The sequence below is a fragment of the Phaethon lepturus genome, unplaced genomic scaffold (assembly GCF_000687285.1).
Source record: "Phaethon lepturus isolate BGI_N335 unplaced genomic scaffold, ASM68728v1 scaffold24029, whole genome shotgun sequence".
In the NCBI taxonomy this organism is placed as follows: Eukaryota; Metazoa; Chordata; class Aves; order Phaethontiformes; family Phaethontidae; genus Phaethon; species Phaethon lepturus.
The window spans coordinates 5,026-18,153 of record NW_010561610.1 but is presented as its reverse complement, the minus strand read 5'-3'; the positions used below and the strand labels follow the sequence as shown (position 1 = coordinate 18,153).

At 40.1% G+C, this 13,128-nt stretch overlaps 2 protein-coding genes across 2 annotated transcripts in view; one reads left to right on the top strand and one right to left on the bottom strand.

The window, feature by feature from the left end:
• IDUA (iduronidase, alpha-L-) overlaps positions 1-13,128 on the bottom strand; it is a gene marked incomplete at its 5' end in the record, with an annotated part of 42,489 nt that overhangs the window by 27,306 nt on the left and 2,055 nt on the right. The gene's annotated exons all lie outside the window — the stretch shown is intronic.
• LOC104626197 (sulfate anion transporter 1-like) lies at positions 4,998-8,476 on the top strand. The gene is made up of 2 exons (XM_010294059.1): positions 4,998-5,618; positions 6,956-8,476. The coding sequence occupies exons 1-2, from the start codon at positions 4,998-5,000 to the stop codon at positions 8,474-8,476; spliced, it is 2,142 nt and encodes a 713-aa protein (XP_010292361.1).

Below are 13,128 nucleotides of genomic sequence, written 5' to 3'. Positions count from 1 at the left end.
CATAACACACTTCTGTACATTGAATGTATGTACCATAAATGAGGGTAATCAGGGACTTTTTTCAAAACTGTGTTAATGCTCAAAACCAGAACAGTAATGTAGTCATATCCATTAGAGATGAAAAGAGGTTTCTTACAGGCAGAAAAGTTGCTTATATGAAATATGAGTAACATGAACAGTTTAACTAAACACCTACAAGTGTTTTCAGTCAAATGCTTAGATAAACTAAAGTCTCTCATTTTTCTGGGATTTATGCAACAAAAATACAATGAAGCTTCAAATGATAAATACAAAACCTGCTCTACCCACATCAGTTTTTAGCTGATTTTTCATAGTTCAAACATAGAGAAAACTGCAAGCATCACTTGGCTGAAACTATATAAAGGCCTCCATCCTAACTGACACTTGGAATCACTATTTCAGCAAAAGTGAGCAATTCTAGTATACAGTTGTGATACATTGTCTGACTTCTGTCCCAAATACAGCCAGTATTTGAGAGATCTCCTTATCAGAGAGAGGCAGGCCCACTCTGCCTACTCCTTCTTGGGCTTTCTAGAGATGCGGCTTCAGATTTCCTGGTGGACAATTAGGATGGGGACACAAAAGGATGCATCAGAATAAAGTTTTTTTGGGTTGTGTTGTTTTACAAAGAACACCTCATCCAGCCAGAATGGTTCTATGTGTACCAGCAGAACCTCCTTGCCAAGGAATCTGCAAAGAGAAATCCCACTGAACATGCTGTGATTAATGTTTCCTCCCCTGCAGAGACATTTTGTCAGGTCAGTGGCATGGTGAAAAGACAGAAAGAAAGGTGGGACGAAGGCCAGTTAGAAAGTCGGTAGTTTGTTTGGCTTGAATGGTTCTTTGCTTTGTTTCTCTTTTTCACCAGATAAATTGTGAATTTAACCTGAAAGAATGACTGGTTCAGACAGTGGTTCTGCTCAAGCAGGAAAAAAACCCCAAACTTTTTGCTCCAGCTGATATGGTCGAGAGCAACTTGAAAAAAATTAACTGTGAAGATTCCAAAATGCAATTTAAAATAACCAAGACTACTTTTTGTTATAATAACATGCATGACATACGTATATGAATGCGCACGCAAGTTAACTTTCACTTGTATTAAACAGTTGAGAACGTTCCCATACCAAAGTCAAATGCAATGGATAGACATGTTCTATGCTGTATGCTGCTTCACCTGCACATCCCTGCTAAGAACAGCTCTTTCAGCAAGTGACAGGAAGCCTTCACTTGAATAAAATGCAAACATTACGTTCTATGAAACTCTTGGGGGATGAAGGGGAGCCTGAAATAGGGGTTGTCCCTTTTCTTATAAACCACTTTGTATGGGCTGAGATGAAAATGGGTCAGTCTGGTGAACCATTAGAGGAATATATTTACTGACATCCCAAGGGCTCCTGAATATTGCTCAAGTATCTCAGTGCCAGAATAAGAAGGCTGGAGTCTACTCATGTGCACAGGAGTAGACAGATCTGCTGTCCACCCTCCTGTCTTTGGAGATGCCAAAAGCATTGGAAGCTCCCAGCTCTCTGCTAGGCTGCACAAATGTGCAGGGGATAGCACATAGCCACGATGGAATCCCATTTTCTCCAGGTGAAGCAACTAAGTCATTACTGAGCTACTGGCATCAGAGCCTGAGAATTCTTGGGTTACACAGATGAAAAACGTTTTGCTGGTAGCAATATCCCTTCCATTATTTGGTGTAGCTTTACTGTGCTGAAAAAGCAACAAATAACCTCTAAACATTAACAGTTTCTGGAAACCAGTAACATCTCATTTTAGAGCTGAGTGTTTTACAGTTAGTATGTTCATATTACATAGATACTGAAAATTTATCTAGCAGAATAAATGGTTATCTACAGGAAGGAAACCCTTATTTTCAGGAGAAAAAAGAGCTGAAGAAAATTATCTTCTGTCAGTGTCTGGCTGTGTTTTAGCCTGAACATATTTATTCCACCAGGAAGGTTTTGTTGACCTTTGTCTAAAATGCAACAAAAGGGCTGAAGAGATACATGCTTGATCATACTAGCTTTTTGTTGTTGTCGTCTTTTACAAAAAGGTACTATTCTGATTATCCAGTAAGGCAGTACAGCTGAAATATATTACTAAATTATCATTCATACAGAAGATCTCTTAACAGATTTCCAGAGAAATTACATTGCAATAATCTTATGTATTAAAAACTATTATCATCCCTCGGAAAGCTACACAAACAATGCCTCTGTGTGAATTTTAATGCTTTTTTTTTTTAATATAAATTTACTTGCAAATAAATTGTGTGAGCTTAGAGAGAGGCAGTCAGCAACTTTACAATTAAAACATATAAGCCTAGCGTACAGAAGCCGATACAACCTTTATTATGTAGCCTATCAAAAGCACTCATTGGATATTGAACTGCCCACTAGCTTTTAAGGATGTAGAACAAGGGAACTGTATTTATTTCTTGGCTGTCTGAATTCACTTGGCTGTAAGAAGTGAGTGGCACTCGAATAGGACTTGCTGTCTTCACGCACAAGCCTCTCATTTGCCAAACTAATTTAGGTAAGATAGGAAGTGTTATTTTTTTGCCTCTTAAAAAGGAGTATCTTTATAACAGTTGCTAGCATTCTGTATTTGATAAACTTTAATTACATGGTCTTATGTATTTCTCTTGGTGTTGTAACTGCTTTCATCTTTTCTCTCACCTTGCTTTCTAACAAAGACTAGATCCAACCTATTTCCCGTCCAAGAAGATCTTGTCTAGCTTAACCACAGAGTACATTAGAGTCTAAAGTAAATTTGGCATTATTGATAAAAAACAGCCATAATCTTTCTAAATAATTACATTAAACTGTAACTAGTTTTCCCTTATGATGGAAATAAACTTTACTTACAAAGAAACTTACACAGTGGGAGCTAAAAACTATTTACTATAATTGGGATAGATAGAAATCTACTGATTTTTAAAATATATTTAGACTACTATGCAGGTCATTTTCAACTTGGACAAACAAGAATCTCTTTTCTGCCTTTTACCAAATTATGAATTACATACCTGTAACACACAAACATCCTGTTTCAAGTTGTGGTTACACTTTGCATGGCCTTAGAAATCACGCTGTGTCATTTAAAATAATACCTGGGAACTTGTTTAAGACTTTTTCACTAGTTACAGATACATACCTTCTTATTGTTTTTCATTTGCTGGCAAAAGGTATTTGTTAAAATCTTGCAAAAATTTCTAAGCATGATAGACAGAAGACTTTATAATAAGCCACTCCCTATTTGGAGTACTACAAATTGAAAGCTTACAGGCTGTTGGTATCTATTCTTTTGCTTATCAATTATGCTTCCAGTAGGCCTCATAAGCCTTTGTTTTTTCTCAGCTTGGAATTCTACACTTCAACTGGCTGTTACCAAACATTAACAAATCAACGTAATCTTAACCAAAAAAAAAGTATGAAATTTACACAGAGAATGCTGACTTCTGGCACTCTAGTCTAAACTTACTTTTAGGAACCTGGTGGGTATGGCTTCTGTCTCCAGATACTTAAAGAAGAAAGAAACAGCTTTTACTTGTAAGCGAAGAGGACCTTTGACATATTGCAATGTCACACCTGGCACCAAAAAGCTTTGTTTATCCTGGCTGTTTATGACACTAGAAGACGCTGGGCTTAAGAAGTTTGTCTTTACGCTAGAGAGCCTACATATTGTTGTACTAGCACATACTCTCTTCTTCTAGGTCAATATGAGTCATTCCTTATCTCCCAGTACTTATACATGGGCATCCACTCTTGGAAGGCTCCTCTTTCCTTCCACTGCAAACCAGAAGACAGGATTTGCCACTTGGCATAGTCTGTTTAACATTTTCCACTGTCCTGCTCCACTTTTATTTTTAAACTGTTTAAGGTAGGGCATTTGCATGTTATCCTCTTTTGCCTCTCAGCCATGTCCCCACCTACTCCCAAACAATTTATGAATGCACTAAGCTAGCTTCAGCTTCATTTGACAATTGAGCAAAAATGCAGAGATTAAGTTTGGTGAAAACAGCTGTGTTCATGGAGGCGAAAGACACCAAAAGCACCTCCATCTGGACAACACAAATTTTCCCAGTCCTTATGTATCAGAAAACTGACACGCAGGAGAACCACAGGAAACGTCACTGTGTTTGTTCTGCTGCCCACAGAATTATTTGTTATATCTTATTCCCTGGAGAGCAAAGCTAGGGTTAACTATGGGTTTAAGCCTGAAAATACTAACATGTAGCACTCTCCAGACGTGGTAACAGATTCCATCATGGTGCATGGTCCATGTGTCGCCAAAGTGGTATTTGTGAGGAGATGCTTATTAATTAATGGAAGCTGCACAACAAAACAATCTATAATTCAACAGGTTCATATTATGTAGCAGCTTCTAAGAGTCCATCGATGGTTTGTGTACAAATTTTTGCATAAATGCTTACTCTCCAGAAAACTCTGCTTTACAGGTTCTACTAGCAAAATTTTTCTCCTGTGCATTGAAGACAGCTGCAGTGACAGATCACTATACCACATGTGAGTTCCAAAACAATGACTACAAGATGCACTCTTAGAAAGATGATAGCCTACCTCACTGGTATAAGTTTATTTCACACCATCAAGTGCTGCCTCTGATCACAGAGACCTCTACGATAGAGCATTTGGAAGAGCTTATGGAAATATTTGCCATGCAAAGAAATTGCTAATTTAACTCAATTTTTCCTTAGTAAAACAAACTGGATTCAATCAAATGCACTCTAAATGTCTGCAAGAAAGGGCTCAATCTGCAGATTTATTTCTTAGTGTTACGTTTTACTGGAGCACTGTCGTGGTGTTCTTGTTGGGATGATGCTTCCTTGCACAATCAGGTGACAAATTTTTAGCATTAAGCATCTGTGCTAAAAAAAAAAAATCATGAACTACAACCTAACAGCCATTTTCTTTGTATTTCAGGAACACATATGTGAAGTAAACACTGGGACAATGGAAAGACCACTTGAGGCTACCAGGATGGAAAACAGCACCTCTTCCTGCTTTCTCATGGAAAGAAAGACTCGTGTCAAGATTAATAGGAAAGAAATCATGCTAGCTAAGCTGAGGAAGAGCTGCTCTTGCACCCCAAAGAAGCTGAAGAACTTTGTCATGGACTTCCTTCCTGTTTTACGATGGCTTCCTAAGTACCAGTGCAAAGAGTACATTTGGGGAGATGTTATGTCTGGGTTAGTGATCGGGATCATTTTGGTGCCCCAAGCAATTGCATACTCACTGCTGGCAGGTCTGAAGCCCATTTATAGTCTTTACACATCATTCTTTGCCAACATCATCTATTTCTTAATGGGCACATCTCGTCATGTCTCAGTTGGCATTTTCAGCTTGATAAGCTTAATGGTAGGACAAGTTGTGGACAGAGAACTTCTCTTAGCTGGGTTTGACTTGAATGATGATGCCCCACCAGCCTTGGGTGATGGCTCTCTGCAGAATGACAGCCATTCCAACACAACTGCCTTCAACCTTACAATTGCAGGGATGAATGCTGAGTGTGGGAAAGAATGCTACGCTATTGGCATTGCTACAGCCTTAACATTTGTGGCTGGAGTGTATCAGGTAAGTGGTTACTGACATCCAAAGGCAAGCTATGAAGTTCCTAAAGCTTCTTTGCATGACCTAAGTTTTGGTTTGACTCTCTTTCAATGAGAGATACAACATCAGTTCACTTGAATGACCTTAGACTGTCTTCTCCAGGAAGCCTAACAGTAGCCAACTAAGAGAAACCATGAGGTAGGCAGTTTTTTCAGCTACCAGCAAGTACATGTAAAACAAGAGTCTTCTGCAAGACCGCCAACATTGTTTTGATACTCTACTGCCTTGCGACCATGAATCAAATACAGATCTTACCATGAGGGAAATTCCCAGGTAGCTGCATACTTCAACAATGAAGAAATAATTCTGTTTCCCTAGATACTAATAGAGTTGCAGATGCACTCACCTACTTCTACACAGGTTCAGAATGTGCTGCTCAGTGTTTTGCAAGTGGGTACTATATTCTATCAAACCACTCTCTAAAGATAATTCAGAAGCAGAAAGCACAAGAGGGCAAATAGATTGACTAACCTATTTTTCAGACAATGGCTGTGCTGGAGTCTTTCAGACTTACCAATGTGCTGCCCGTCACAAGAATATCAAGAGAACACAAAGGGAAGCACAATGAACTTACCTATTAATTGTGTGTGTGTGTATATATATATACATGAATTAAGAAACAGCTAGCTATTTTCCTCTTTACTTCGAAATTTCAAGGTCACATTTATGAACAACAAAATGCCCTTGTGAAGCTCTATTTTCCAAAGCGATAACAGGCAGGGGAAGCAAGTAGTTAAGGACAGTACCCTGGGATCTGTGAAAGTTTATGAGTTCTTCTGCCACTTCTGACCTTAGGCATGCCACAAAGGCCATCTGTGCTCCACTTTCCCTTCCATTCACAGGGCTAAATTAAAAGCTGTTTAATATAACAGTACCACTAAAGTAGGGAGTTAGCTGTGTCATTCAAATTCTGTTTACAAAGCAATGGCCATAATTTTTAACTTCATTCACTTTAAAACAGGAAGAAAAAATTCGCTTTGGTACAACCAAACATTTTTAGATCCACTTCATGGGAAATAAAGTTCAGACAACCGACTTCCATAGGGTCACTTCAGACCAATGTTTGATTTACTATGTCTCAAACTCCTCATTCACCTCTTGGGTTTGTAGTATCCCACGACAGTAAAAAAAATAACGTTTTAACAGCAGACTGGAAACATCAAAGGATAATTCCTGTTTTAAGATTCAAATACCCAATGCTATCTGCCTCCAGCTAGTTCTCTCCCATCTGTACTTCACTATTTGCAGCACCATTTAAGGTTCATCTTTTTTTTCTTTTTTTTTTTCCTGTGTCTCCTCAGGTTCTAATGGGAATCTTTCGTCTGGGATTCGTATCTATGTACCTATCTGAATCTGTACTAGATGGCTTTGCAACTGGTGCTTCCTTAACCATTTTAACAGCTCAAGTGAAGTATCTGATTGGAATAAAAATCCCACGTAGCCAAGGGCATGGGATGCTTGTTATCACCTGGATTAATATTTTCCGGAACATTTCTCAGGCTAACCTTTGTGATGTCATCACAAGTGCCATTTGTATCATAGTGCTGGTCACTGCTAAGGAACTGGGAGATCGGTATAAGCATAAGCTGAAATTTCCTCTCCCCACAGAGCTGGTAGTTATTGTTGTGGCAACACTGGTGTCACACTACGGGAAGTTAAATGAAGTGTATGCATCCAGTGTTTCTGGAGCTATTCCAACAGGATTTATTCCCCCCAAGGTACCACATGTCAACTTAATGCTCCGAGTTGCTATAGATGCTTTGCCTCTTGCCATAGTCAGCTTTGTCTTCACTGTATCCCTTTCTGAAATGTGTGCAAAGAAATATGCTTACACCATCCGAGCCAATCAGGAAATGTTTGCTGTGGGGTTCTGCAACATCATTCCTTCTTTCTTCCACTCTTTTGCAACCAGTGCAGCTCTGGCAAAAACACTCGTCAAAACATCTACAGGCTGCCAGACTCAAGTCTCTGGAGTAATTAGTGCAATGGTGGTTTTGCTGGTGCTGCTCTTCTTGGCACCTCTCTTCTACTCCTTGCAGAAGTGTGTCCTGGCTTGTATCATCATTGTTAGCCTCCGAGGAGCCCTGAGGAAGTTCCGAGATGTGCCAGCACGGTACCATGTAAATAAGGTGGACACACTTGTTTGGATTGTTACCATGTCTGCCTCTGCCTTAATCAGCACAGAAATAGGGCTATTGGTTGGCATTGTTTTCTCCATCTTATGCATCATTGTTCGGACACAGCGGCCACGGACAGCCCTGCTTGGTCAGATCCAAGACACCAGCTTTTATGAGGATGACTTAGAATATGAAAATCTCTCTTCTGTTCCAAAGGTCAAAATATTCCGTTTTGAGGCCCCACTTTACTATGCAAATAGAAACTACTTCCTAAAGTCTCTGTACAGATTGACTAGCTTAGATCCTAACCTAGAAGCTGCTAGAAGGAAAAAATATGAGAAGAAGGAAAAGCAGCATCTGAAAAAGGGAGATCACACAACTGCTAATGGACTGGGCATTGGAGGAACCACTCTGCAACTAGTTCCTAAGCAAATTGATTTCCAAGCCCTTGTTGTAGATTGCTCTTCCATCTCATTTTTGGACACCACTGGAGTTAACACTCTAAAGGAAATCCTGAAAGACTACAAGGACTTAAACATTTCTGTTCTCCTAGCGTGCTGCAATCCCTCAGTGATAGACTCTCTGAAAAGAGGAGGTTACTTTGGGAAAGATTTTGCAAACATGCAGGAAATGCTATTCTACAGTATACATAACGCTGTGCAATTTGCAAAAGACCAAAAGCTTCCAGCAGATTGCTCACTTTAATCCTGCGTCTCCCTTGACAATTCACTACAGAAGTGACAGATGGGGAGGGGCAGTTTGCAACAATTAAATCATCAGACACACTGTTGGCTGTGTACAGCAATGGCCCTATAAACTGTTCTCCCCTGAAGAGCTCTGCTGTTTGTCAGATGCCACACAGAACAGCCACTGGGGATGCAGTCCAGGCCCAGGATGGAACAGTTTGGATTATTACCTGCACCTTCACTTTAAAATGCAGGTGATGTGCATGGGCAGTCTGGGATTGACTTCCCCCTTGTGCCATGATCATAACATATACATCATAAGACTGTTGTGCTGGAAGGTCTGCCCAGTGTCAGCTGACTGTCCCAGTGGTTTAATGGCTGGTTTGTGTTAAATGGGCTAAGCCATCTCCATGACAATGCAATCAATCTAGCATCTTGGCAACATAATGGTTTAAACTATGGCTTGTAAGGCCCTGCCCCTTTCATCATTCTAGATGTGCTCCTAAACAACTCCCACTATTTGCATACAAATAAAATGTATAAAATATTGTGGAACGTAGCATGTCTCTCCACTTCGATTACATAGACTTAATGACACAACCTGCCACAGGGGAAGAAATTATGAGCCACCACAGGTTCCTCTCAAAACCATAATTTCCAAAAATTACTGCTGGGGTCATCGGTGTTATTGGCTTCAATCTGTGGTAATTACTTACTGAAGGTTGTGATACCCTTAAGATGCTGGAAGAAGTATGACTGATGCACAATTTTGTTAACTAGTAAGAGGATAAACAGATTAAGAAAAATTAATGGCTTTCAACTGCCTGGGTAACTGTGTGACAGTTACCCAGGCGGCTGTACCATCCTGTAAAAATAAGTTGCCTCTGGTGGGCAGATGCAAATCCAATTCAGGGACCCATAAGGACTGTCAAACATAAAACCTCAGAACTGTGACGTAGCACAGCATGTTCTTTCTACAACTACCTGCCTGGGTGCAAAAAAGAAACAGGAGAGAAGAGGGTAGCATGGGAAAGTAAATCTGTGATCTGCCTAGAAGAGGAGTGATGGATCAGTCAGAACTGCCTGGCTGGTCTTCTCTGATGCAATGCTAACAAAGCTTTAGAGTAGTATACCTGGGCCAAGGGTATGGTAAAGGGAGCAATGCTTTGTAAGCTGTGTATCCCCATATGCTGGAAAAATTCCACTACTGTTTGTACATACTACAGACATTTTGGTTTGGGTTTTTTTTTTTCCCTATCACATTATTCCTTGATTTGAGGTCCACTAAACCACATTTTCCAGGGCTGGGTTACTTTCTATAATAATTTGCATTAACTGCTGTTCATTCTGCTTTGTGTCAAATGACACAGGGTCAGTTGTGTTGTTATATATGCATGTTGTCTCTTTAAAAACAAGCATAGGTTTAGGTTTTGATTCTAACACAGTTAGCCAGTGTTCTGGCTCATGGCACTGGCAGAATATCCTCTCTCATACTCAAGCTTATCATGACCTGCACGAAAGGTAAGACAGCTGCCCTATCTTTCGCTCCTTATTCATGGCTGGTTCACACACAGCACCAAGCATGGAAGAAAATTCTATCACAGCTGTGCCTCTTACAATTAGCAGACTCTAGAAATAGGTTCCATGTATGCAGAAGCCATTTCTCTACTGTGCCATTTAAAAAAATCATCAGCTCAATACATCATGTGATTTGCTTACTTCAACTTCTTAGGTCACTGAGTGAAAGAACACTCAAACTGAGGTTCTCCAGGTGCCCCAGAGCCTGTCTCACTCTGAAGAACAAATACTTTGTTAAAGAAAAAGCAGTGCATTCCCAAAAGACAAAATAAAAAATGTCTTCACAGTAATTGAGAATAGCACAATATTAGGGGATTCAATGTTGCCATTTTCATGCACTCATTATAAAAAAGCATATCAGCTGCACACTGCTAGTACTACCAGTGCAGTAAAACCTAACAGGAATGTCTGTGAACAGATTAAAGGATTGACCTGGCAGCATTTTCCTGCCATAAAACAATTTAATCACATTATTCTGTAAATTGCTGACTTGGTATGACTTGCTTCTTTCTGCCATACAATCAAATGGGCAGAGCCGAAGGACAAGGTATTGCTTTGTGTCTGCTTTTGTTTGTAATCACTCTTTGATCAGGGACTATCTCTTTTAAGGTCCTGCCATGGCCTAGCATGAGGAAGTGGGTTTACAGGAGTTACTGCCACACAATATCAATATAGACACTCCTAGGCTGTTGTGCCAAAGCAAGCTGTTGTTGGAAGTCAAATAAAAATGTTTCAGTACAAAAGAACACACATCCTAGCAATCTAGACTTATCTTTATGGGTCAAGCTGCCAGCCTAGAGCATAAAGGAAAACATGCAATAATACCCTTAACTCTAGCTGAATGTCATTTTAAAAGAGAAAAAAAAAAAAGGAGATATTCAAATGTAAGGTGTATCCCTGCAACAGTCTCTGGAGAAGAATGAAGAGAGGCTGCCCTTCTCTTATCCATCTGAGATGGATATCCATCATCTCCATCCTGAGAAATTAACAGTCAGAAGTATCCTCTTCATCATATTTATTGTCAGAATGGCACCAAAGGATATCCAAGCAAAGAAACTTGCTATGCATAGAAGGGGGTGTAAGCATTAAGACTTTTACTAGGAAGAAACTATTGACCAGAAGAAACGACAAGAACAATTTTGTTTCAGTTTCATTGGCAGAGCTGGCTCACAATCAAGTTGTTGTGTTAGCCCATGTCAAACACAGCAGGAAAACAGCTTTCAGTGCTATGATGTAGGGATGCTGGGAGACTGTAAATCATTTCTCAGGAGTATGTAAAAGGTAATTAAAAAAGCAAGCGTATTTTGGGCATGTTTATGTCTTCTATACTGCATTATACCAAGATTAAGGGTATGAAGATTGAAAAAGTTAGAAACTGCCAATTCTCTTCTCTCCTATTAAGGTACTGTGAATTGGAGAGGAGCTGGGGATAGTCTTGTAATTCCAACTAGGTTATTACTAATGTTGAAATAAAATCATTATATGCTTTTTAGGAAATCTTATATCCATCATGTAGATTGACTATATTTTTGTTCACTGTGGTGCCTTGTATAAATTATGTATCCAACAAATTTTAGTACTGCTACGTAAGAATAGGAAAGGGTTCTTAACTTGCAGGTTGTGTGGGTCCCATGGAGTTGTGCAAAGAGTTGGGAATCTTCACCTCAAACTCTCCTGTTGACTAGGGCAGCATGGTGAGAATGCATGGTCTAGGTGTCAAAATGGCTGTATTTATTGGCACTGGTAACTAACAACAAGGGAACTGTCCAGTCCATGAAAGACACCGTGGGTTCCCCTGTAACCATGAATATTCCTGTGTCACATGACCTGGAGACAAATGTGTGCTTTTGGTTGGACAATAAAACTAGCAGTTCTTTGAAAAGAGTTTGCTTCATGGTATCCTTTCACAAGTGGTGAAATAACAGGATAACTTGGAATATAGAAAAAGATGAGGTGGGCTTGCTGTCCACAGGGATGCACTCAGCATTGGGGGATTAGAAGACATAGTGAGAAAGACCATTACAGAAGTGAGAAGGTGAAGGTGTCAGTCTTTTATTTGAGCAGACCTGCTTCTTCAGAGGAACATTTATGGCACCTTTTTACAGATGGCACAACTATGAGGAAAAGCAATGCCTGTATCTGTTAGCCTTCTACAGTGGTGGTATCTCCTAGTCCGCTGTTTTCTGTAAGTGCTCTTCTTCAGTCAAGTACCTACTTCACCTTCCAGGAAGTCTTCTCTACTCACCAACCCCATGACATAACACAGTCTTGCTGTTACAGGGTTCTGGCTCAAAATCTCTTTCCATCCTTCTGGAAATGACTGGTTCAGGAAAAGAATTGCACATGCACAGAATTCAGCATCAGCACTGAGCTCCTCCTGTTCGGACTTGCATTACTGCCCCTGTTGCTTCTTTCAATCCCAGTGTTTGTCTGCAGGCTCCACGCTCTCTCCCTTTCCACACCAGAGCTGCCACTCAGTCCACTGATTGTCCTTCCAGAACTTAAATGTCTTTTTGTCTTTTGACAAATGCACATTTTTATTTTTCAAAATGAACAGTTTTAGCTTGGTTCTAAACAGTAGCTAAGTTTCTGATTTCTACATGTCAAAGCAAGGCTAAATATTGAGGCTAGTGGGTTAGAATCCTACCCTTGAGGCACTACAACTTTTCTGGGGTGTCTTCCTTGACTGCTAAATTTCCATGCTCCTAGTATTTTGATTGTGTCAAGGATTGTGTCCCACTTTGAAGGACTTAGAGCCTCACTCTCTACAAAGGCAGAGCAGAATCCATGACAGATGTATTCCTTTCCCTCAAACATTTGGAAAGCTCAATTCAACATGTGGCACAGCTGAGACAGGATGCCAGAAGGGATTTTGGCCGCTGAGTGTAGCTGTGGCTACTTTCTTTTCAAAGGTACTCACTGATTTTTCTGCAAGTCAGTTGGTTACAGAAATATGAAAGACCCAAGCCACCTCTCAGGAGGAACCTCTGAGATCTAAGACAGGGACTCTGGTGGTGGTGAGCAGTGACAGTTGTCCTTGGCTCTAATGAAGCTGGATCACTGCCAGAGTGAGTACAAAACTCACAGCCCAGT